Source organism: Balearica regulorum, chromosome 20, assembly GCF_011004875.1.
Source record: "Balearica regulorum gibbericeps isolate bBalReg1 chromosome 20, bBalReg1.pri, whole genome shotgun sequence".
Taxonomy (NCBI): domain Eukaryota; kingdom Metazoa; phylum Chordata; class Aves; order Gruiformes; family Gruidae; genus Balearica; species Balearica regulorum.
Genome location: NC_046203.1, coordinates 1,182,912 through 1,208,674, shown reverse-complemented (window position 1 = coordinate 1,208,674; position 25,763 = coordinate 1,182,912). Strand labels below are relative to the sequence as shown.

Sequence of the window (25,763 nt, the reverse complement as noted above, 5' to 3'; positions counted from 1 at the left end):
TCCTTTATTTTATAATTAATTTAAGAATTACAGGGAAAAGATTGTACTGGCTTAGGCTCCCCCTGCGATGGACTGACCATCGATAAAAATAACCACCCTCGTTCCTGCTCTGAGCTGCATCGGAGCCCTGCGCTCGGAGGGACTGAAGTCGCAGCCACTTTCTCTGCTGTCCGTCCTGAGCACGGTGAACGGCTCGGGGTGCTGAACGCGTACTTGGGCTTGCATGGGTTTAGGTCTGGTCTAACCCAAGGTCGCGTTTATAATGGGTACGTGCTGATGAAATGGTTTGGGCCTGTCAAACAGAAACACCCCACTGCAAACAGGAGTTTAGACTTGTTTGCGGTTGTTTTGAGCAATTAATCCATGGACAAGTCTGGAGGAATTGGAGCTCTCTCTTTAAAACATAGAAACTGATTTTATCTTTGGGAGAAGGAGGGAAATGCTCCTGAGACAGGACTAATGCGGGAACAAGCAAACTCCTCCGCTTCTATTCAACCCCTGCCCAAACTGGGGGAATTTGGATGCAGACTGGGCACCACGGTGTGTTCAGCGTGCCGGAGCAGCGGGGGGGGCGGGCACTTCCCAGGGACATGGTGCTGGTGAATGCCAACCCCCCCCAAACACTGTCCCTGGGCTGCTCGGGGCTCCGTGGGGCCATGGGCGGGCGATGCTGCCCGGGGGACGCTGCAGGGACGACGATGCTGCTCGGACCCCGACCCCGCCAGCCAAACCCCGGCTCAGCCCTGACCCCTGCTCCTCCAAGATATCCGAATCCAGCCCTTCAGAGCCACCTTCAAAGAACTTGGCGTCACCTGCGTATCCTGCCCAAACAGGCCTTAATTTCAGGGACGAGTCCTGGGCAGGAGAAACAATAAACCTTTGGGTTGGGAGATCTAAATCAAACGTTTATTTTCCTACCCCCTCTAAATTAAATTTTTTTGGTGTTCCCACCTTTGCTTTGAGCTCTTGGGTCTGCCTTAGGAAACGTGTAATTTTATTTTAATTCTGCTCTTAAAAAATGTAATTCCTGGGAACGCTGGCAGGAGGGTCAGATGGTGCCTTTCCTCGCCGTGTTTGCTTTCTGGCATCCAGCTGACGGCTCCAGCCAGCGCCGAGCGCTCCGGAGGCTGCGAGCCCCCACTGGCCCCAGCTGGGCTGTTTGTTCTCTGCCGGGAACCGAGCTGGGGAGAAAAGCAGCATTTTCCTCCCTGTTTCGAGTTTCTCCACTCTGCCTGACTTTTTTTTTTCTTTGTTGAGAAGCAGCCGAGCTAAGAGAAGGGGTAAGAGCTCGTCCCCGGCTGCCTGGGCTGGCTCCGCTAGCCTCCGGCGCTGGTTAATGTTTTTTTGCAGCGGGGGCCGAAGGGACGGCCGTGCACGGAAGAGGAGGAGGAGGAGGAGGAGGAGAGCATCGGAGGAAGGCAGGGGCCCCACGGCCATCGCGGTAGGGAAAGCCAGCCCCGAGTGAGCCTGGCCGGTGAGTGGAGCCTGGCAAGTCGCGGCGGTGGGAACCTGGCGTGGGCTGTCCGAGAAACTCCTGCGGGCGTCACGGGATTTGCCGAGCGGGAGTTTGCAGCTTTGCTGGGCTGCGGGGGGACAGCGGGTGTTTTGGAGGCCGCGTGGCAGCGAGCGGGGGGGTCTCAGTGGGGTGAGCTCCGGGCAGCCCCCAGCCACAGCCCGTGGCTCGCGTGGGAGGGGGCTGGTGCCGGCTGCGAGCCCCCGCTGCACCCCTGTTTGCACACCCAAAACCACGCGCCCGGAGCAAACCCCGAGACACTTCCCCGGCCAGGAGACTTGTGTGCAGGGGCTGGGGTGTCTGCAGGCAGGATCTGTCCCCGTCCCCCACCAGCAGCCATTGCACCACCCTCTTTTGATAAGGGGCAAACCATGTGCCTTCACTGTGGCCAAGCAGCTCCTGAACACAACAGAAAAAAAGAAAATGGTTTCTGCAGGCGTGAGCGAGCACAGGCATTGCCGTGCCCTGTGCATTTCCAAGCTCTTTTTTTAAGCGGGGCCCCTCCGAAGGGTGTTTGGGAGCCACACACACGTGCGGCCGGGATCCTGTTTCCCTGCTGGAAGGGGATCCCAGCAGCTCGCTCAGGGACGTGCCCCAGGGCTCCTTCCAGCCGCCGCGAGCTGCTCAGCCCCTTGCACAGCACCCAGAGATGCTGCTACCACCGACACGGTGGCGAGCAGTCGGGCTGGCCGAGGGTCCCCTACCCGTGCCAGCAAGGTGTTTTTGGGATTTGCAGGTGGAGATGTCCTACGTGACCTGCGCCTTGCGGGCGGCCGCCCCCCGCTGCCTGCCAGCCCCCTGGAGAAGCCCCCGGCCCTTCAGCAGCGCGACGGGCCCCACGACGAAGAAGAGCGTCCCATACCAGAAGACGCTGAAGGAGGAAGGCTCCGGGACTGCGGAGCCCAGCCGGCCCCTGCCACCCTCGGCCGAGGTGGTGGTGGTCGGGGGGGGCAGCCTGGGCTGCCAGACCACCTACCACCTGGCCAAGCAGGGTGTCACCAGCGTCGTGCTGCTGGAGAGGGACCGCCTGACCTCGGGCACCACCTGGCACACGGCCGGTGAGGCGGCGGGCACGGCGCGGGTGCTGCCTGGGGTGCGGGCGGCGGGCGCGGAGATGCCCACGGTCTGGGATGTGCCGATGTGCATGGAGAGGATCCGTTGCGCAGGCTGGCTCCGGGCATGCCAGAGAGCTTTGGCTTTAAATGTGGAGAATTTCAGGGTTTCTGTTTTTCTTTTTGGCATAACCTTTTGTTAAGAAAACATCCCCCAAATTTTCTTTTTTTAAAAAGTTTTGTGTGACCACAGGAGAAAAAAAACAGGTTATTTCCAAACCTCTTTTTTTTCTTCTTTAAGCCAATTTTCTTTGGCAGGAAGGGGGGAGCAAGAAGAGGTTCATTCAACACACTTTTTCTGAGTTTGTCTCTTTTGGGGTAGTCTGCTCCAGAGCCCCTTTTTTCCCCATTCATTTAATGCCCAAGGCAAACAGAAACCGACGATTTCTGTAGCGCTCCCACGTCACCACGAGATGGAGCAAGATCCCCGGCAGGATGACACACGCCACGCGTGGGACCGCGGGGTCCCCTCTGTATCCTGCACTGGTGGGGGGGGGGGGGTGGCGGAGCCGCCTGTCCCACCCGTGGGCTCTGTGTGTGCGTTTCCCAGGTCTGCTGTGGCAGCTGCGTCCCAGCGACGTGGAAGTGGAGCTGCTGGCGCACACGCGGGACGTGGTCAGCCGGGAGCTGCCGGCGGAGACGGGGCTGCACGCCGGCTGGGTGGAGAACGGAGGGCTCTTCATCGCCTCCAACAAGCAGCGCCTCGATGAGTACAAGAGGCTCATGTCGGTAGGGAGAAGCCCCTCGGTGTGTGTCCCCCGCCGGACGGGTGGGCTGCAGGAGGTGGTGTTTAGCTCCTGCCCACGGGAGCGGGGCTGGGGTCCCACGGCTGCGGAGCACCGGGGTCTCCGAACAGCGCGGCCTTCCCTGCCTTCCCACCCGGAGAACGGCGAGTGGCCTGCGTTATGCTTCCAGGGCAGCCTCCTAGCTTCTGTAAGGCTGCTGAAATCAGGCAGAATGCTGGCAAAGTAGGCAAAATTAAATCCGGCCGTGGATTCTTGCCCTTTCAGACAGTGGTAGCATCATTTTTCCAGTTGTACAGGAGTGGTAGCATCATTTTTCCAATTGCACAGGCAGCTTGCATGGGAATATGGGATGATATTCCCTGAAATCTGTGCAGACCATCCCACCCCATGCTGGATTTAGGGCTTGCCTCGGGGCAGCAGTTGCCTCAACTGGGAGATAAACAGGTCCTGGGGTCTTCTCCTCCTCCAGCAGCAAGGAATGAGCAAAGCTTTTGTTGCCTGCTTGAGCTCCCGGTTTTCTTGTGCGGTTGGCAGCTGGGGAAGGTGTACGGCGTGGAGTCCTACGTCCTCACCCCATCGCAGACCAAGGACCTGTACCCGCTGATGAACATCGAGGACCTGTACGGCACGCTGTACGTCCCGAAGGACGGCACCATGGATCCAGCTGGTACCTGCTCGACTCTTGCCAGAGCAGCAACTGCCAGAGGCGCTACGGTAGTTCCTAATTAGTAATTACTAATTAATACCTGTTTACCCTGGGAGGAGGTACCATCCTCTGCCTTCCCCAGCTCCTCCTTTCCCACTGGAGCAGAGCTGCTCCTGCAGCAACAGGTCTTTGCCCAAGAAAGATGTTGTCCTGTTCGACTTTGACAGCAACAAAGCTGGCAGGAACCACGAGATCCGGGGAAAATACAGGATGAAAAAAAAGGCCTTTGGGAGCAAGACAAGGCAGATTCATTCCTTGAGGCAGGGACTATGAGCCTGTCCTTGGTGCGTTGCTTCACTCCTGCGCATGTAAAAAATAAACATCCTCTGCAGCTGTTGGCACACAGAGCAGCGGTTTGAGCCTGTAGTTAAGGAGAAGCACGTTACTACCAGTGGTAACAGTAATAGGTGTTGGGAAAGGGAGACGGCCAGTGCCAGACCACTGCTTAGATTCACCTTTCCCAGATTTGGGGGCTAGATGGCAGGCGAGCCGGGTTGTCCCACTGCCCTGCAACCCTGCCATTACTGCTGCCCTTCCTCTGCCACCAGATCATCGAGAACTGCCCCGTCACCGGCATCCAGGTCAGAGCTGATGATTTTGGGGTGAAGAGGGTGTATGCAGTAGAGACAGCCCACGGGACCATCCAGACTCCCTGCGTGGTGAACTGCGCAGGTACGGGGCGCAAAGCACGGCAAGGAAGGTGAGGGACCGGGGCTGCGGCCGCAGGGCGGGGGGTGGCTTTGCATCCCGTGAGCTGGGGAGGGTCTGCATCAGTCCTTGGCCCCCCCACCTGGCTGTCACCCCCAGACTGCCGCAGCTCTCCGGCGGGGTGTGGAGGTCGGGGAGGTGCTCAGCGCGGGGCTGCTCTCTCCGCAGGTGTGTGGGCGCGAGCGCTGGGCCGGCTGGCCGGTGTGCACGTGCCGCTGGTGGGGATGCATCACGCCTATGTGGTGACTGAGCGCATCGAGGGCATTCAGGTCAGTCCCGCGCGGCTGCAGATTGGCTCCTCCGCTCTGGAGGGCAGCGTGGGTTCCTGCCCCCCTGCACGTGGCGGGGTGTGGTGGGACAGACCCCCCTGGCACCCTGGACTCGTGGGACCCCCCATCCCCTCCCATTCCTGCCTTTGGCGTGAGCCAGGCTCTGCAGGCACCCGGGGACGTGCACACCCAGCACCTTCTCCTCCTAGCAGGACTATCAGGCTACCTTTAATAGACTCGTATTTAATATTTAACAATGTTATGAACAGCAGGATAATTGTCTTTTTTTTTTCCCATCTCAGTATAGTTACTGTAAGGTCTCTGACGTGTTTGGTGTCTGATAGCAGCATTCGTGAAGATGCCAAACACTTTCTGAACAAGCCTCTGACTTTTCAGTCCGAGGTGCCTCATTTTAAAAAGCGCTGGTGTCAACGATTACATTTATAACTCTGCTGTGCTGTACAAACACGGTGAGAAAGAGACTGTTCAAAGAGGCTGCAGTTTGCAGACCCCGGTGCCTCCTGTTCAATCCACTTAATTCCATTTGTCAACATGAATCGCAGTACACCCTACACCGATCCTTCCATGCTATTTAAATGTTTCTCTGTCCATTATTCACGAGAACGAGTCCCTCATTCTTTGCGCACTGCTGCCCGCGTGTTGTGCTGTTGCATCCTCCTGCGGAGGTGGGTGGCAGAGGAATGATTCCATGCTGGGATCAACCGCAGGGGCTGCTCCCGCTCCCCCGAGCATCCCCGGTGCTGCCTGTGCCGCAGAGGAGCAGCCGGAGAGCCGAGGTGCTGCTGCCCTGGTGCTTGTGCAGATGCACCCCCGGCATGGCTCCTGCCCGCAGCGCTGGGGTTCGTCAGCTGCTGATCAGGCAGGATTTGTGCAAGACTCGGCTTCCAGCTTGAGTGCCTGGGCTCAGGCATGGTGAGCGGGTGTGCTGCCCGCAGCATCGCTGCCTGTCTATGCGGCTTTGCCCCTGGTTTGGCCGGGTTTGCTGGAGCTGACCTGGGTGCCATCCTCTTGGGGCAACACGGGCACCCAGATTTCGGGGCTGTGGGAACATCCACAGAGCCACCACTGCTCCCATCCTTGGCAGGTCACCCCAGACCCCCAGCTCATCCCGCTCAGCCTCGCCGGGGTGCAGCCAGGGCAGTGTTGGGGTCTCCCTGCGGCTCTCAGCCCCCTCTCACCCCTCCGCTCCTCCTCCCCGTTTTTCAGAACATGCCAAACGTTCGCGATCATGACGCCTCGGTGTATCTCCGTCTCCAAGGCGATGCCCTTTCCGTGGGTGGATATGAGTCAAACCCCATCTTCTGGGAGGAGGTGAGCGGTGCCGGGAGGTTTTCCAGGGGAACGAGGCAGGTTTCCAGGGAACCCACCTTGCAGGGGTGGGCGCAGGCGTGGGCACCTCAGCCCCTGGCTCCTGCGGGTACCAACCTCCGTGCAGCCGGTGGGGAAAGCACAGGACAGCATCCGCCCTTTGGGTCTGGCTGTGGCGTAGGTATATAGAGGTGCAGAGGCAACAGGAACGAGATGACAGGGCTGGGGGGCATTGAGAGGCCACCGTGCAGTCCCTGCCCTGCTGCTTCTTCCCTTTATCCAGGTGCAGGTGTCTTAACTTGGGCTCTGCCCCAGACCTTTGGTGTGGCCGGGCTGTTCGTGAAAATCCAAAGAAACCAGAGTCTGCAAAGCAGCCTCGATTTTCCACAGTCTCCAAGGCTGCCAGAGCTGAGAAGTTCTCACACCCTCAGCTGCACTCTGCTTTGTGTCCCTCCTTCAGGTATCGGAAAAGTTTGCTTTTGGCCTCTTTGATCTGGACTGGGATGTTTTCATGCAACACATCGAAGGTGCCATCAACAGAGTACCGGTGCTGGAGAAAACAGGCATTAAATCCACCGTCTGCGGGCCAGGTAATGTTGGCAGCGGTGGCACCATGGCGGCTGCGTTCCTCCAAGGATCTTGCTGGGGGGCAAGGGGAAACTTCATAACCTGGGGAGAAGAAAAATTCTCTGAATGCAGAGAAAGCGAGCGCCTGTGGTCTGTCTGGCTGCAATGGTCTCGTCTTCCGAGGGGTGGCATCCCAGGCTTAGCCTAGGTGGAGGAATATCCGGGGAGCTTGTTGCCTTGGTCCAAACGGGGGGCTGGCTAGCACAGATTTACAGCCGATGTTGTGGCCACTGGAATAGGGAATTAACGGGCAGATTGTTTTTTTCAAGCAGTGGCCATTGTTTTACCAAGTGTTATATTATTATTTTTACTACTTGCTTCTGGGCTGATGGCATTAGATTTAACCAGATTTACATCACAGGCTGTCTGGTGTGGAGCTAAAGGCCATAGCATCGCTGCGGTGGCAGCTGGCGGTGATGCCAGCCATCGAACCCCAGCCCTGCACACTTCATTTGGCCTTGAAATCCACCACATGCTATAAAAGAAAAATATTAAATATTCCCTTTTTTGCTGAAGCACTTGAAAGGAAACCCTCGACGCCCTCGGGGAGGGAGCAGTGCTGCTGTACAAGGGGAATGTGGGGCACGTCTCCTGCCCCGCAGCAGATAAAACGTGCCATGTACAAGGTGGAGGCTTTGGCCCTGGGTTAAACTGTGGTGTAAGCAGAGCTGGTGGCCTCCGGTGGGGAGCTGACTTCTTGTAGATAAATGCCTAGTATCTGTAGCACAGTAATGTCATTTCCGAAGGGTCAGCGCTCCTCCTTTTCTGCTTTTTGATTTAAACCAGCAGCTGGTTTGCTTGCGACAGCTGAGTCACGCTGGGCTGAAGCAAATAGCAAACACTTGTCCCTTCTGCTGCGCGGTAAATATTTCAGCACCAGAACAGCTTCAGGGACCAGAACAGCAGGGGACCAAAGCGGACTGAATCGGGGTGGTTTAAGCTGTTTCTGCTCAGACTGCTGATCCAGCCCTGCCGCCGAGCAAGCCAAGGTCCCGTATGAGCACTCAGCATCCGTCCCAGTGCAAAGGCAGCAGGGCTGGCGTGCACCGCTGGTGAAGGGGCGGTGCTCTGGGTGGTGTTCCGTTAACTCAGCCAATTTGTAGCCTGGTGTATCCGTATGGGGATGTTGGCATGTGAAGAAACTGCTTTGATGAAGGTGGAAATATTATTCTGGCTCTGCTCTTGCCGTCTCCTGAGCACAGAGATCACGGGAAACAAGCTGGGCATTGTTGGGCAGGGGAAGGACCGGACTGAAATCTGTCTTCCCTCTCTCCTTTCACACGGGTGGATGAACCACCATGAAACAGGGAGGAGGATCGCACACCTCTGTCAGGGTGTTTTGCTCTGTCCTCCGTAGCGGGGATTTGCACAGGGACCCTATGGGGAGCAGCAGCTGGCAGCACGAGACATCATTAGCGCAGGAGCCTTGGGCGACAGCAGCAGCAATCCCTCAGCTGAATGAAGTAGCTTAAATTCATGAAATTTCCCAGCAGAAATCAATGAAGGTGAAATATAATCATCATAATGAATTACGGCCCAGATGTTGAAGAGGCAACAAAGAGGTCGGTGCAACCCCCTTGACTGGGGGATTGAGAGGAAGAAAGAGGCTGCTGCAGCCACGGCAGTGCCTCGGGCACCTTCTGCTTGGGGAGTCATTCCGCTTCACAAATGTTCGGTCCAAACCCTAACGCTGAGGTTCCTCCCCTCGCAGTGCTGGCGTGCAGCGAGTGCTGCCGAGCTCCCCGGGGTGCGGAGGGCACAGTTACCCCGAGGCCGGGGTCTCGTCGGTGCAGGGACAGACTGTCCAACGCTCAGGGCTGCAGAGGAGCTGCCTCGTGCCCCCAGCGCCTGCCTCTGCCACCGACAGTGCGATGGGCGTATGTGTGTGTGTGTGTGTGTGCATGCATGTATACTCATGCAAGCGTCTGAAACAAATATATGTCTATATATGTACGTATATTTGCTTCAGGAGCCTGCACAAGACACCTGCGTGATGTTGAGCATCCCAGTACCAGGGCAGCCTTCCCTTTGGCCTCTGCTGCCTGGGCGTTGTTGGAGAGGTGCGGGTGGGGGATGCCCGAGCTGAGATGCTGGGAAGTGCTCAATGTTGGTCCAGTTCTGGCCCCATCGACCTCTCTGGGAGCAGGAGCAGACAAAGGCCAGCATGGGAAGCTGTAGGAACCCCGCTCCTAAAGTGTGTGATGTGTCCCCAAAACGCCTGTCCTGGCCTCGCTGGCACATCCCCCTCTCTGTCTTGCAGAGTCGTTCACGGCTGACCACAAGCCACTCATGGGGGAAGCTCCAGAGGTCCGAGGCTTCTTCCTTGGCTGTGGCTTCAACAGCGCCGGTAAGAGACACCTGAAGGGATCCCACCTCACGCGTCCCAATGCGGTCGTCGTACCCTGGGCAGAGCCCAGCACCCACAGCCGCACTTGGCCTCCTGGCCTCATCCGGATCCTCGCCTCTTCCCCCAGGGATGATGCTGGGAGGCGGCTGCGGGAGGGAGCTGGCCCACTGGATCATCCACGGGCGGCCGGAGAAGGACATGTACGGCTATGACATCAGGCAAGTCAGCCCAGCTGCCCCAGGTCCCTGTGGGCTGGGGGGTCCTTGGCTGATACCCCTCATCCCTGGGTGGTCCTTGGGCACGGGTTTCACGGCAGGGCTGGATGCTGGCATCGGGGGTGGGTGTCTGGGCAGTGTCCGTGCCACAGCCTGTGTCCCTCCGAGGAGCTGGAATCAATTACGCTCAATGGCTTTAATGAATTTACACATGAGGTTTATCTCATTTGCCTCATTCCGCTTCTGCGCAAACAGCTTCCATCAGACATGAGGAGATTGCGGTGATGGGAAAGGACAGGGTAATTACGTTTGGGTTTTGTTGTTGTTCAATTAGTGCTGTGCTTAATCCTCTAAGTTAATAATCGAGGGTGACGATTTCAACAGAAGGATTAGCTTCCTCCCCCCGATCTGCAGCACGACATGGGCCAGGAGTTTTGACTGTGCAGATGTTGGCTCTGTAATTGCTTTTGACTTGTTTGATTATATTTGATTGAGTTTGGGCTTTCTTATAGGGCTTCTAGCGACAGCAACCACCTTGTCAGGGACAAAGCTTTTAAAATCATATTGCTTTAGTGGCAAAGCTGGTAAACACCCCATCGACTCGGGCTGGGAGGAGAGAGGACGGTGCTGGTGCCTGCAGAGCTCAGCGGGAGATGCCTCCCGCAGCCAGCAATGGGCCGAGCCCGGGAAGGAGAAATCCCCGGGCAGGTTGGCACTGCCGCACCGTCGGACGGGCAGGTTGGCACTGCCGCACCGTCGGACGGGCAGGTTGGCACGGCCGCAGCCGTCGTGGGCTGACCTGCGCCGTGGGAACCCGGCCCTGCTCAGACATTTCCAGCCCTTGCATTACCTGAGCATCCCCGTATCCCATCTGCCCCGTCATCAAGCTGACATCAGACCCGTTTTTTTTCTCTTTTGATGGCAGTTACTAAGCTCCTCTTTAAATAACTCCCTTCTCCACACATTTAAATATTTATCCTCTCAAAACACTCACTTGTAAATATTTCATCTGGCAGCTGTTGCTCCTCTTGCCGCTGTCAAAAATTCAGCATGTCGGTGCAGGGGCTGGGGCTGGCGGGGCAGCGGTGGGTGCTGGTGACACGCCGTGTGTCACCTGCTGCCTGTTCCGCGCTGGCAGAAGAGGCAGCTGCCCTCACAGCGAGCCCACAACTGCTTTTGGGGAGCACTGCTTGCACCGCTGCAGGGCTCAGCCCCGGTGCCCTGCCTCTCCTCAGCACCCAGGCAGCAGGGAGGGAAGCTGAAAGTATTGTTTTAAAAGATGCTGTAAATGACATTTTGTCTTGCCTGCTGCCTGCCTTCCTTTTTCCAGACCTGGGGGCTTTGGGCTGGAGAGGAGCCGGTGGTAATTCGGAGAGCCGCGCTCCCCTGCCTGCGAAGGCGGAGGACGGGAAAGGTGCCACCGGCGCCTGGGGCTGCTCTCCGTGAGTTATAGGTCTCTGGTAATAACGACCTGAGCGCGTGCTGAGCTGGCACATTCCTTCAAGGAGCTTTTCTGTTTGAAAGGTGAAAATATGTCAAACAAATTTAAAATGCTTCAGGTTTTATTTATATTTCAGCCTAGGGAGAATTGGATGAAAAATGTAAGGAATGTCCAGGGCTCCTTCCCTCATCAGGGCTGCGTTTAAACCTGGGCTGTGCATGAGGCGTGCTCAGAGGCCAGCTCCATGCTGAAGCGGAGCAGAATTAACCTCAATTCTCCTCTTTTTTTACTTTTTTCCCTCCCAGCAGGGCTACATTCTGCTCCCAGTCGCTCTGTGCCTGGAGCAGGGCTGGGGAGCTTAGCGGGGCTGTGGTGGGCAGCGCTGCGGCATGGCCAGCACCAAGCCCCGCTTGGTTCCTTTGCTCTCCTACCCACGAAACGGGTGCAGGAGTAGCAATTTTACACCACAGCAGCTGCATCCACATCTGGATCTGGCCAAGAGGGCCATGCCGGGGGGAGGAAGCATCCCATGAACCGGTGGGCTCATCCGGACGCTGCCCTCTCCCTGCCTTCCAGGAGGTTTCACCACTCCCTCACCGACAACAACCGCTGGATCCGGGAGCGGAGCCACGAGTCCTACGCCAAGAACTACTCCGTTGTCTTCCCCCACGACGAGCCGCTGGCGGGGCGCAACGTGAGGAAGGACCCCCTGCACGAGGTGAGGACGCGCACCCCGACCCGGGCTGTCGTGCGAGGAGCGATGGGAGACCCTCGAAGCATCCTTGCAGCAAAAGAGAGGTGGCAAGGAGCAGCTGCGGCTGTATCGCTCTCCAAAGCAGCGTGCTGTGTCCGTGCTCCCATCCATCCATCCTGGGAAGATCCCTGCTGAATCCCAAAGCTTGCCGGGTGCGTGCTGTGAGGGTGCTGGGGCCAGGGACAGTTTAATGCTAGAGATGGCAAGCATTCCCCTAAGCTTTAACTTAGCAGATATGGCTTAAGAGCCTGGTGATGGTCGCTGGGCAAGGGAAAAGTGGCGAGAGGGGCTCGGAGGCTTATTTCATTCACTGCCAGCCCAGCTCGGCTGTGGGGTGCAGGACGCCCACGGTGATGTCCTGCCGTGCCTCGCTCACAGCTCGGCAGCAGCTTTTCCTCCCCAGAATGGTGTCTCGCAATGTGGAGCAAGCCCAGGTCACGGGGAGGGCTGCAGGAAGAGTGGGGAGCAGCTGTGCCTCCATGGAGGTGATTTTTGCCAGCACCCCCTAAGTCCCTGCTGGCTTTGCTCCTTGGGGCCACCAGCCAGGGCTCCTCCCTGCTCCTGCCTTCACCAGCTGCTTCCTTGCACAAATCTCCATAGGCGAACACTTTCAAGATGCAGCACTTGAGAAAAAAACCCCAGTTTCCAGCGGTTTGCTGCACCAGCAGCATTGCAGCAGCTCAGAGCCCCCAAAGTCACCCAGCTCTTCCGAGATGCTCGAGGTCACCCGGGGCCGGTGCCTCATCCCACCCCATCACTGCCAGCCCCAGCCCCAGCAAGGAGCAGCCGCATTTCTCACGCCCATTTCTGCTTGTCTCTAATCCCTATCACACCCTTCCTCTTCTGATGGAGAGCAGAGGCTCAAGCAGTAAAACAGACATCCCTCCCCGCCGGCCCCCGGTGTTTGGTTGACAGCTCAGTTGTTTTCTGTCACCGAGGATGCAATTTATTTTTTAATAGCATGTCTAATAAGCGATGCCCATTTGACTGACAGCCTGGTATTTATACATGCAGCTCCAGAACATGTGCTGTGTTTTATAAATAGGCACTGAATCATTTCTGAAACGTTCAACAAAATCTATTCTTTTCCGAACAGAGGCACCAAACAAAAATATCTTAATGGATCCCTAATTAATTGCGTGCAGAGAGATTTTTCCTGAGAGCACAGAGGAGGAATGAGAAGGTTGCCATATAAATCTTAAATGTTATTATATAATTACTCTTGTAAACATCATGGGGGAATCTTGCTCTCTGGATTTAGCATCTCTCGGTCAGTAATTCCTGCACCGTAGTGCAAGTTTTGGTGGGGTGCACAGCTGGGTGCCGGACTCCTGCCAGTCGGCTGCCATCGAGGCAAATACCTTTCTTGGGGGGCAGAAATATCAGCGAGTTTGCAGGCAGCTGGGGTTTGCCACTGTTTGAAAAGACAAACCACAGAGCTGATTTTGGCTGCTGATAGCCAAAGCCAAGGGGTCACAAGTCGGGTCTTGAACTCGTGCTCAGGAAGGGCAGCCAGGGCACTGCTCAAAAAGCAGTGAAAAGGCTTTTTTTTAACAATTTGTTCCTATTTTTCTGGCTTTGTTTGCATAGGAGCTGCTGCGACAGGGCTGTGTTTTCCAGGAGCGGCATGGCTGGGAGAGGCCCGGCTGGTTCAGCCCCGGGGGAGCAGCCCCTGTAAGCACAGCACGCGTTTTGGGGGCTGGTCAGCCCGCAGGGTACCGGCCACGCCTGGCGCGTGTAGGATGCATCCTGCGAGTGCAGGGGGTGCGATAGGCTGCAAGCAGTTGCATGTCCCCAAAATGGGTCCATAAAAGCTGTTGGGCTTTAATTCGCTATAACAGCAGTAAGAGTGAGATCCGTGTGTGTGTTGTGTCTGCCTGTCCCTCTGCAACAGGCAGCATCTGCCTGCAATGCTCCCAAACAACAGGCACTGATCTCACTTCTGTGTATGGAAGAGAGCAGCGGGCAGGGATGCCGGGGTGGGGACCCATCACTGCGGGCAGGGATGCCGGGGTGGGGACCCATCACTGCGGGCAGGGATGCCGGGGTGGGGACCCATCACCATGGACAGGGATGCCGGGGTGGGGACCCATCACTGCGGGCAGGGATGCCGGGGTGGGGACCCATCACTGCGGGCAGGGATGCCGGGGTGGGGACCCATCACCATGGACAGGGATGCCGGGGTGGGGACCCATCACTGCGGGCAGGGATGCCGGGGTGGGGACCCATCACCATGGGCAGGGATGCCGGGGTGGGGACCCATCACTGCGGGCAGGGATGCCGGGGTGGGGACCCATCACTGTGGGCAGGGATGCCGGGGTGGGGACCCATCACCACAACCAGGTCCTGCACAGACTCGCTCCTCTCCCGGCATGGGGTGAACATGACTGGGAGAAGCCCCTCGGCTTCAGCCTCATGCCGTCTTCCTCACTGCCCCCATCCTCCCGCTTCCCCCCCGGCCAGGTCCTGGATTACGACTACTACGGCGCGTACGGCCAGGAGCGCCACAGGGATTACACCTACAACCGGCTGCTGGGGGACGAGTACACCTTTGACTTCCCCCCCCACCATGATATCGTGAGTGGGGGGGGCTAAAACCGCTGGGCACATCTGGAGCCGGGGGGGTTGGAAGCAGCAGAGCCCCTGACACACCGCTGCTTTGGGTGGAGTTGGTGAGGCTCAGAGGGAGGGGAAGCAGCGAGCTTTGCCCAAAACTGGGGAAAACGTTCCAAAAAGATTAAGAGAAATGCATAGCCCATGCTCGAAAACCTCGGCAGAGAGGCCACAGGGATTTTACTGCTGCTTTCCCAAATGAGAGTTGAGGCCAGCTTGGGGGAAATACCCAATTTCATAAAATCTAACTGTTATTATTGATAATTGTCACTGTGTTGTGACATAAAGAATAGGATTGGGGACAGGAAGGTCTGTCAGACTCGCTCTGTTTAATAACTGGTTTTTCAGGAGTGTTTTGAAGCCTTACAGCCTTTAAAGGCACCAGGCAAGTGTCCTGGTATTGTTTCCCATTACAGAAATGGTTTTAACGTGTGTATCTCTTTGTGGAGTGAGAATATGGCTCAAATTCAGAGGTGTGTTTCCTTTAATTGTAGATCAAGAATGAATGCTTAACGTGCAGAAATGCCCTGGCGCTCTTCGACATGTCTTATTTTGGGAAATTCTACCTGGTTGGTCCTGAAGCAACCAAAGCAGCGAACTGGCTGTTTACTGCCGACGTGAGCAAAGCACCAGGTACCGGCTCAGCCCCCTGATTTCGGCTGCGCTGCCTCTGCTGAGCGCTGCCCTGGGAAAGCCCATCCTGCACCAAAACCCTCTGGCTCCAGCTGTGCCTCACAGCTGGAGATGTGATGAGTACCGGGGTAAATCAAGCACAGCCCTGGGCAGCCACGGTTTGCCCGGGGAGAAGCCGCCCCCTTCTCTGGGGCTGGGAGGCAGCTTATGGCATTTCCAAGGTGCAGCTTCAGCTCCTCACAGGGATCTCGGGGGGAAAGCCCAGCTCCTGTCTTCCTCCTGGTGCTGGGACATCCCCTCAGGGCATACCCAGGCAGTGGCAGCTGAGGTAGGGATGAGGGCTAATTTTCCTGGTACCGTCCTCTCTCTGCCGGGGCTGGGGCTGTATGCTGGGGCTGGCTGATGGGCAGCGGTGCCCGTCTCCTTCCCCCAGGCTCGACCGTGTACACCTGCATGTTGAACAAGCGGGGCGGCGTGGAGAGCGACCTGACTGTCAGCCGGATCAGCCCCGGGGACCCGGCCTCCCCCCTGGCCCCCACCTTCGAAGGTAAAAGCCCTGAGCACGGCGATGCTGGAGGCGGGCGCGTTTCTGCAGCTGCCGTGGGGCTGGGGCGGATCGCTGGCTGGGTTTACCCTCCCGCAGTTCGGCTCCCACCCTCTCCCGCTGCCTTTTTCAGCTGCATCGATGCACGCAAAGACTTTTCCAGTCCCGAGCAGCCGTGGCAGCAGTTTCACCCGGAGTTCTGCCAGCATCTTCTCCATCCCTGCCACGCTTGGGGCTGCAGGCGCGGGGGTGATTGCATTTACCTAATGGCAGCCACCTGGCTTTTTCCACCTCCACCCCTCGGTCCCTGTAACTCGATTATCCCCCTTGTCCCCAGGGGCCTGCACTGCTCATCCACCTTATTGGGTTTGTCCAGCCCCGGCTGGCGGCTCTGACCTTTCCCCAAGTCCTTATCAGCTGCAGTAAAGAGGAATTGAATGGAAGCAGAGCAGTCAGCCCAGAGGGCAGAAATGGCATTAGGCAGCAGCAGCAGCAGCAGCACAGGAGGGCACTGAGCTGGTCTCGGGCAGCGCTGCCCAGCGCCCAAGGGAGGTTTGTGCTGGGATGCCCCGTCCCCACGCAGTGTCACCCTCGGAGTGGCTGCTCGGAAGGGACCAGCCCTGCAGCGGGGCGGTGGGTATTGCAGGGGAGATCTTGTCTTTGCCCCGGCGCGGTCGGGTGCCGGTGAGCTCTTCCCTCCCCACGGGCGAATCCTGCAGCCCTCTCGTCTGGGGTGCTCGCCGGGGGCAGAAGGGTGACGGGAAGCGGATGGCAGAGCTGCAGGGTTTGTCGGGTGATGGAGGAGTTTAATCGCAGCGAAGTCTATTTTTCCAATTACGGTAGGTGGCTGCACTTATTATCATTATGACAGACTATCAGAGAGCAATTTTGTAGAGGCAGGAAAGACAGAAGGAAGATTGATTATGTATTAATCAGCTCCCAAACCACATCCTTGGGGATTTTCCCACCCAGAATTACTGACAAGATGAAACTCCTCGTGTACGGTGCAGCCCCTGCACTGGTCACAGCCCGGTCACTGCAGCCTTCCCTCCTCCCACCTGTAGTTCCCGGCTCCCTCCGCACTTTGGCATCTGCTGTGTACTGGGACGAAAGAGCAGATGCTTTTGCTGTTGGTCTCAAGGCACAAAGAGTTTTTCCTCTTTCCATGATGCTCACGCACACACAGGCACCTCCAGGGCTCAGCCAGCTTTTTTTACCTTTTCTTCTTTCAGGTTTTAATGAGCCAAGTAAAAGGCAGCGTGGATGTTAGCAGAGCCCCAAAGCCCTCCCTTGCCCCAGCACTATTTAACCCTCCCCTTTTTTGGTGGTCCCCCCTGGGCTGTGCAAGCTGAAGAGGCTCAGGGCTGCAGCTCAGTCTCTGGAGAACAAAACCAGCCCTGAGCTGAGCTGGGCATCACCCTCAGCCAAACGCTCTCGAGCCTGAAAGGCTGCCGGGGGGTGTCTTCCAGGGGACGGCTACTACCTGGCTATCGGCGGGGCCGTGGCTCAGCACAACTGGTCGCACATCACCACCGTGCTGCAGGACATGAAGCTCCAGTGCAAACTCCTCGACTGCTCGGAGGAGCTGGGCATGATGAGCATCCAGGGACCCCTGAGGTGAGTGCAGGGAGAGCGTCACGGCCCCCTCCTTGCACCCCGATGCCTGGCCCATGGGCAGATGGATGGAGGGATACAGGGAGGGAGGGAGGGATGGAGGGATGCCAGGTCCTGGTGTGAGTCCCACGGCACCAGGCAATGGTCTGGCTGGAGCAGTGCTCCATTTGCTGGGGAATTGACATTTCTTTCGAGGCTCTCACAGCATGGCGTATCACTCACATCAGCTCCCATTCAGAAGGAGACGTCTGTCTTGCCAACAAGACGAGAAAGCAAGTTTTAGCCGTAGCCTGAGCAGGCTGGCAAGCTACGTCCTTTCACCACGGCCGCTTTGCTGTTTCCCCACAGCCGCGTCGTCCTCCAAGAAGTGCTCGACACCGACCTCAGCAACGAAGCTTTCCCCTTCTCCACGCACAAACTTGCCACGGCTGCAGGATGCACGGTAGGATGGGGTGGCCCTCCAGCTCCCCGGGGATGTCTGTTCACTGGGGCGACCGTGCGCCAGCCTGCGCACCCGAGCATCCTCTGCTAGGGATCCCGTCTGCCTCCCCACTGCTGCAGTGGGCAGCTGGGAGGTTTTGTTGGGGTATTTTGTAGAAAAAGGCCAAAAACTGGGATATTTTTCTCCCCGTTTGCTTGCAGGCTGCTCTCCCAGCCTGCCCGACAGTGTTGTAGCCTGGACTGAGCTTGGGCAAAGGACATGGTCACTTGTGGCTTTGCAGCAATGTTGGAGGAACAAGAGACACCTTCCATAGATTAGGGGTGAACACTGGTGATAAAGAGATTCATTTGACACTCTAGATCCCCTCCTTTTCCCCCTACTCATAAAAAAAATAGAGACTATTTAGTGTAAAGCGTGTCAAGTACCGGCAGTAAGGGCTAGGCAGCCTGCGGAGTCGGTGTATTTGATCACAGGAGAAGTCTGACAACCTTAAGCTTTCTGTACAAGTGCAGATCATCCGGCATTTGCCCAGACTTCAGGACTCACGTCAGCGGTTATGCAAGAAAAGCGCAGAAATGGTAATGCTCCGCACTGACGCCTCGGGCTAAACCCCTTGGTGTCAGAGCAAGGGGACGAGAAGCCCTTTGGGGTGATGGTGGAAACCAGCACCGCTGCCCGGCTTGGGTGCCTGGTGCGGAGCCATGGGTGGGGGGGTGCTGGCTGTTTTGCAGATGGAGGTGAGGTCGTTTTGCCTGCAGAGCACAGGGCAGGCACGTGCATGCTGTCCTGAGTGCGACAGTGCTCAGCAAGCCACGGGAGATGTGCCATGCCCAGCAGCCCGGAGCCTCTGCCGGGACCCGCAGCGATGGGTTTAACACATTGCGTGGCATCGCTCGGAGGTGTCGAGGGAGGAAGGCTCAGCCTAAAGCAGTTTGGTGTCCTTTGCTGCGTTGCAAAGAGGCAGATCAGTCCCTGGGGTTTGCTGTGAGGTTTCTCAGCGCTGCCTGCTGGGTTGGACACCTCCGGCTCGCCTGGTGCAGGGCAGTGAGAAAAGCTCCTTAAACCTCTCCCCGGCTTTGTCCAGCGGAGATCAACGTGGTCTGAAGTTATCCCTGGGGAAAGGGGGTGGTGGCAGTTTTTTTGGGGGTTTTGTCATGTGTGAAGCTGCTGGTTTAACCTGCTTGAAACACCCTAAAGTGAAGAGTTGGTGACCACAAAGTGTCGTTTTGCCAAAAGAGAAACGTTCTGGGAAAACCTGCTGCTGGCAAATTTCGGTATTGGGGAAAATCATTTGCAAGGTTTACCCAAGAAGCTCTGCCTCAGTTTCTTATTGATGTTTACCCCATATGAAATATTCCTTCCATTTCAAACCCAGCCCTTTGGGAGAGGGGGTAGAGGCTGTACCCCCCATGCTTTCCATGGGAAATCTGGGCAGGCAGCGGTCCCAGGACATCGCTCTCCTGCCCGGAGGAGCCAGCGTTTGCTCTGGCTCTGGGGCCGGTGTCTGATGGGAGATGGGAGGGGGTGAAGGTGCAGCGGGAAATCTTATAAAAGGCAGCAGGAAAACAGGGAGTTGGAGGCAGACTGGATATTAGTGAAATTGGGTTAAGCCGCACGTGGACACTTTTCATTTGGAATTAAAGTGGCTTTAATTCGAATGCAGCTGGCTGCTGAAGGGATTGCTGCTAAATCAAATTAAGACTACTTGATTCGTGAGCAAGAGCCTAGCCAAGGGTTAGGGCAGTTTAAGTAAGCCACAGATTTTGCCCAACTTGGATTAATCCTCCAAACCATCAATATCAGTGTGCCCTGTGCTCCGGGTGCCGAAAACGCACAGTGTGTCCAGTGTCCCTTGGGGGGGCACAGTGGCACGGGGGACCCGAGGGCCAATCCACTGTTGCAGGCTGTCCAACACGGTGTATTTTCATCTCCACCGGTGAGTTATAACCCTCCCCACGTCCTCCCCTGTCACGCCTGTGGCAAGCTGATAACGTCTCGTAATAATCTACTTATCCCCTGGGAAAGGTGTGTAAATGTTCCCATCTTCAAGAGCAGGACTAGTTTATTTACATTTCGCTTCAAGTTTATAAAAAGTAATCTGGTCCTGCGAGGAAGAAATAGGTGGTAGAAATTTTGTGGCTACTTTTGGATGTAAATGCCCTGACTGTAGGAAAAATCTTGGGTGTGCGAGGGCTCAGGGCTGGGGGGGGGGCACTCCCTGCCTGCTGCTGGGGTCACCTTTCGGGAGATCTCCTTCAGGTCCTCGCTGCACGATGAGATGGGGGGGCTCCATCCCACGCCGAAATTAGAGTAGGAGGGTTTCTCAGGACAGCAGGCTGAAGCCTTCACTGATATTATCGTCTTCCAGGGGGATTAAACTGAACCCAACATCTTTAAAAAGTTATCGCTGAGATTTTCGTGCATTAACTCAGTAGTTGAACAAAATCAGCTGGAGTGAAAGGAGAGTTCCAGCAGAGTTAATGACTCTGGAAATTACCGATTGGTTTGTGAGTTTATATATAGCATCTCTCATTGTATTGAACAGCAGAGAAAGGTCTCCCTTTGAATTTCACTGCTGGATGCAGGGTAAAGTTCAGGCTTTCATTTTCTAGCATACTTAAAATGCTTTTGAATTGCTGTTGAAAGACCCAGGAATTGATGCTATTTCATAGCTCCAGCTGAAATCTAACAGAAAAACCTGATCCTAGGGGAATTTAGCAGAAAGCTGGCTGGAGCAGCTGAGCCCAGCCCCTGACATCCCCCTTGGCTTCCGTGGTGGGGTGCCCACCCCTGCCTGGGGTACGCACATGTGGGTGCAACCCCCAACCCCTGCCTGTGCAAAGCTGATGACTGGCACCCCGTTTTTCCTGAGGGTACTTGTTTTCTATGGTGCACTGCTCTGCCTCACCGCTCTTGATGGGATGTTCGCTCCCCCGGAGCAGTGGTGGTTTATCGGGAAGTTTCTCCCAGGAGTAACTTGCTCCTGAAAGTAGAGTGCACTTTAGCTGTGGCGCTGACTGCTGGGTCTCAGGCAGGGCTAATGAGCCGGGAAGTTGCCTGTCAAGCCCCAGAGCATCTCCTGCCGCGATGAGGATGGTAGCTGGCTGCGGCGGCTTGATCTCAGGCTGTTCCCTAATTAGGTGACACCTTTGTGTGGAGTGAAAAATCTCCCTCCCAAGGTGAGGTGTGCATTTGCAATTGATGTGCATCCGAAGGGATGAAACAGAGGGGGTTTGTGGGGGAGGAAGCGGAGAAATCCGAAGGGATGAAGCAGAAAGAAATGCAGCTCAGACTCAAGGGGTATCTCCAGGGAAGGTGCCCAAGCCGGGGTGGCTGCAACCAGCCTGGAAAGCTTTGGGAATGCAGACTGGCTCAGTGGGGACACCGGGAGGATGCAGGCAAGCCTGCCCGGGCAAGAAGCAGGAGGGACACGGGCAGGGCATCCCAGTATGGCTGGGAGGTCTGTGCCCCCAGGAGGGCAGGCAGGGAAGGAGATCTCCAGGGACCAGGCTTCCCCTGAGAAGCACCGAGTCCCCTGTGCTGATCTGCTCAGTCCTCTTTGGGGCTTCGTGCATTCAGTGTTGAGCTGATTTGGCACCAGAGAGTAAAGCTTTGGGGCACAACCTCCGCTGGGGAAACCTGAGCATCCCCCTGGGGTGAGCGGGGCACGGGTTGGGACGCGGGGCTCAGTCCCTGCCCGACATTGTAGAGACTTTGGGTGCCTCTGCCGTGGGAGCACCATCCTGAGTGGGGGACATCCCCAGGGGACAGCAGCCGCGAAGTGCCCCAAAGCAGGACAGCCCTGCTGGGAACCAGCTTCCCCATCTGACGGGCTGATTTGGGGAGACGCAGGGCTGGGGGTGCCTGTGGGCTTTCTTCTGGCGTTGATGGATCAGCAGAGGGAGACAAAAGCCCGGCTGGAGCCGGAGCATCACGTCTAACCCCAGCCCAGCTGGTGCGACAGCCCTGGGATGGGTGGCTGGAGGATGCTGAACGCAGCCCCCTCCATCCCTCCTGACAATAGCTGGGTTTCAGGTGCCAAGCTTAGGCTGTCCAGAGATGAGAAATTCAGTCCGACTCTGACTTTGTGCACTTTGCACAAAGAAATGCCTTCCACCAAAGCAGGGCATTCGCACAACGTTCCCAGCTGAGCCGACTTTCCCCCCACCGTGGTGACGGGCGGCTCCGTGGCCTCTCCCGCACGGCACAGCTCCGTCCCCAGGGGTGTTTGGCCTCTTGCATTTTGCAGGTCCGTGCCATGAGGTTGTCGTTCGTCGGTGAGATGGGCTGGGAGCTGCACGTGCCCAAGGCGGATTGCGTGAAGGTTTACCAGGCGGTGATGCAGGCGGGTGCCCGGCACGGCATTACCAACGCTGGCTACAGAGCCATCGACAGCCTCAGCATCGAGAAAGGTTTCTTGCTTTCCTTACAGCAGCGCTCGTTGCTTTGCCTCCGTCCGGGGGACCAGGGCAAAGTAGTTTTTCCCAGCTTTGTGGGTGGGTTAGTGTGGCTGGAGGTCTGGCAGCTCCTGCCAGAGGTGCTACCTGCCCCAGCACTCCTTGCCGAGACTTCCCCAGTACGGGCTCCTCTCGAGGGTGCTTTGTCCAGGGTCAAGTGAATAGAGGGCATCAGGGGTGTCCAAGAGGCAGGGGTGACATCGTGGTCCCCTGATGCTGCTCACCCTGGGCTTGCTGCCCTGGCAGGGAGAGGCCGGGTGACCCATGCTTGCTCTCTGCAGGGTACAGGCACTGGCACGCAGACCTGCGCCCTGACGATACCCCGCTAGAAGCAGGCTTAGCCTTCACCTGCAAGCTCAAGTCCGGCATCCCCTTCCTGGGCCGGGAGGCTGTGGAGGTTCAGAAAGCCAAGGGCATCTTCCGCCGCCTCGTCTGCTTCACCACCGAGGAGTGAGTACCACTGCTGGGCTCTGCTCAACGCCAGGCAGCACCCAATGCCAGTGGCCACTCCGGGACGAGCACCTTCAGCCATCCCCACCCACCCCTGCGCCCAGGCACGCACATGGAGCTCAGTTGCAAGCCAGCTCATCTGTTTTCCATGCTCTAATTCCATCTCTAATTTAAATCCCACTGCAAATTCCCTGCTGGATGTTTAATGGGAGCTGGAAATGGTGTGACAAGGAGTGGGTTTATCTTGTTTCACCCGGAACAGCGGGAGGTTTTGCAAATTGAGCTGGGGGGGCTTTGCCAGCGCCTGGGATCGGCGTGGGGAGGTTAATGAACCTGTGGGCAGCAGGAGCCCTGGCACGTGGGCTGGCCCGGGGCAGAGCTGGGGTCCGGTCTCCCCAAGCCCCTCTCCCTCGTGGGGTCCCGGCATGGGGCTTTGCTGACAGCAGCTCTGCCTTCGCCTCGCAGGAAGGTGCCGATGTTTGGCCTGGAGGCGGTCTGGCGGGACGGCAAGGTGGTCGGCCACATCCGTCGGGCAGACTTCGGATTTGCCATCGACAAAACCATCGCCTACGGCTACATCCGTGACCCCGCAGGGGGCCCGGTGAGTACAGACCCCCTGCCGATGGCTGCACCTCCTTCCCCGCAGCGGGGGCTTGCCGGGGGGGAGCGTAGCACTTGTTTGGTTTTGAAGCCATATGCACAAACCTGGTGCAAACCTGCTGTCGTCTGGGGAGCGAGATGGGGCAGCCCCCCTCCTGGTTCCCCCGCGGGAGGCCGGAGGGTGAGGGATGCCACGGCTCGGCGCCGAGGTCGGTCCCACCGGCTGTCGCTCTGCGTGGTCTCACAAATGCTCTTTGGCTCAGGCGCTGCCTTGGATGTTAATCGCAACCGAGTATTTAATTGCAACAGTGAATTAACTTATGTTATAGGGAGCAATAGCCAATAGGAGCACAGCAGGCTCTTAATTAACCCTGGAGACTCCTGGATAGTAAATCAGATGCCCTCATTAGGCAGCGTGCTGTAGGCAGAGGCCAGGGAACCCGAGTGGGGACAGAGGCTGTGGATGACACCCCCAGGGACCCTCCCTGTTGCCAGCCAAGAGCAGTGCATCTGCTCGTGCTTTCATCCTCGTGCTTGCCTTGATTTTTAATCCTGCATCAGTGCAAGGCTCCCAGGTCAAGTGGTTTTGTGTTCCAGTTGCCCCCTCAGCCCCCAGGGACCTCCTTTTTTCCCCACGGGGAATGTTCCCCCCTAGACTTCCCTTCCCCCCCCCCCCCTTACATCTTGCTCTCCCGGCCGCCCCCGCCCGCCCCAGGCAGCGTGACAGAGGCAGCAGGATGGGGTGGGGGGGGCCGGTCCCCTCCTGCCTCCAGCGAGGCACCGATGCGGCAGAGCGGCGCTGAGTGCATCCCCACGGTGCATCCATCCTGCCGCGCTCCCCGCTCGCACCCCCGCTCCCGGGAGAGCTCTGCGGCGGCAGCACCCAGCGGGGCTGGCAGCAGGCACCTGCCTGCTGGGCTTCGCAGGGGCTGCGATGGCAGCCCTGGGGAGAGGCACCGCATACGGGTGGTCGCGCCATGGGGTCCCCAGCCCTTGCCAAGTCCTTTGCGTGGCCGCTCCGGCTGGCTGCCACCGGGAAGCAACGCCCGTTCAGCGGACGCTAACGTGCAGCCCGCGTCTCCCCACGCCACGGGGTAACTCCCACTCGGTTGGGGCAGTGATTGCAGAAGGAGGGGGAAGCTTTGCTGTGCAGGGAGAGGGGGTGGCCTGGGGGACCTGCACCCGGAGCCTGCCCCTTACCATCCCCGTCAGGGGCTTGGTGCTGGACCCAGACCCCCCGCCAGCCCCAAGCCCTGGGAGGGCACACAGAGCCCCCCTCTTTGCAGCTCCCTGGCATGGGGTGCCCAGCACGGCTGCTCAGGGCTTTGCCGTGTTTCCTTCCATGGATCTGGCCCCTCGGCGACCGGGTGTGACGCTCCCCGGCTCTGGGAAGGGAGATCCAGGATGGGGATGTCTCTGCAGCATCAGGGCTAGAGAGTCAGAGGAGCAGAAGAGGTACGGGGGTGAGGCAGAGAGGAGAGAAACAAAAATTCTGTTTGTTGCTGATTTGCTGACAATTTCCAGGTGATAAAAACACACTGGCATCGGGACCCCCCCCAGCCCTTCCCTGCACCAGGGTGTCTCAGTTGCTGGCACTGCCTGGCACTGACCACTCATCCTCCAAAAAAAATTAAACACTTCATTTTATTTTATTTTTCTTTTAGCTGAGTGCTTTTAAAAATCCATTTTCCTCTTCTCCGTGCATCCTCCTGGGACGGCAGAGCCAGGTTTTCTGAGGAAAGCACGTCTGCGGGCTGGCGTGGGAGCTTGCCCAGTGATGGAGCTGGGATGCTGGCAGGGAGCCGATGCCCCACCGGTGCCTTGCAGCATCTAACGGGGGTTTTGCCGTGGCTCTGCCTTGCAGGTCTCGCTGGATTTCGTGAAGAGCGGCAGCTACCAGCTGGAGCGGATGGGAGTGACCTACCCTGCCCGAGCACACACCAAGTCCCCGTTCGACCCGGACAACAAGCGAGTGAAGGGCTTTTACTGAGAGTGTGGCAGCACGGGGCCGGCCAGCGGGTCCTGCGGACACCGGGACGGGGAGAGGGAAGATGCCATTGGGAACTGCCGCCTGAGTTCCCAGCCCCCGAGTGCCCCAGCTGGCTCCCAGGTCTGCTGGGAGAGCTGGGCAAATGTCTGCAGTGAACTCATCGAGCAAATTTGGGTCAAATTAGAGGGGAAGAGATTCCAAAGAGTCTAAAGATTTTGTTCCTGTGTTTTCTAAGCGCAGCAGTACCAGTACAGCAATAATTCTTTTCCACGGGTTAATTGGCCTGAAAACAGTGTTTTGCTCGACTGCAAATGAAATGGTTTCAATTTTTGACTTTGCTGGAAACTCTCTCCCCCAAAATGTAGTTTCACGCTGCCTGGAAATGAATTTTTTAAACTAACTCTGCTGTTAATACAGCTGTAACCTCCAAACCTGCCGTCTCTCGCGTCCCTGTTCCGGTGGGTGTCACCTCGTCCTGGCTGTGCCCTGGGGTGCTGGGGTGGGAGCGCTTGTGGAGGCCATGGAGGGAAGGGGCAGGGGACCAGGGCCATTGCCCAGGCTCACACCATGGATGTTCTGCCCGCTGCAGGGTTCTTCTGCGCTGTGAAATTGTTGGCTCTACCCAGGGGCTTTCCAGGCGTGTTCTTCCCATC

The 25,763-nt window shown here is 57.5% G+C and overlaps 1 protein-coding gene across 2 annotated transcripts; it reads left to right on the top strand.

Moving 5' to 3' along the window:
• Positions 1–626: 626 nt before the first annotated feature.
• SARDH (sarcosine dehydrogenase) lies at positions 627–25,541 on the top strand. Of its 2 annotated transcripts, XM_075772753.1 has the most exons (22): positions 627–1,280; positions 1,351–1,474; positions 2,250–2,571; positions 3,176–3,354; positions 3,906–4,085; positions 4,626–4,749; positions 4,954–5,054; positions 6,282–6,386; positions 6,844–6,973; positions 9,271–9,357; positions 9,485–9,575; positions 11,590–11,731; positions 13,358–13,441; positions 14,231–14,344; positions 14,875–15,013; positions 15,447–15,560; positions 17,027–17,174; positions 17,520–17,613; positions 21,863–22,025; positions 22,352–22,520; positions 22,986–23,121; positions 24,985–25,541. In XM_075772753.1, exons 3-22 carry the CDS (start codon positions 2,256–2,258, stop codon positions 25,108–25,110), a joined length of 2,742 nt encoding a protein of 913 aa, XP_075628868.1. In that variant the 5' UTR covers positions 627–1,280; positions 1,351–1,474; positions 2,250–2,255; the 3' UTR covers positions 25,111–25,541. The 2 variants fall into 2 exon arrangements, with proteins under 2 accessions (XP_075628868.1, XP_075628867.1); XM_075772752.1 differs by having other exon boundaries at positions 627–1,474.
• Positions 25,542–25,763: the final 222 nt, after the last annotated feature.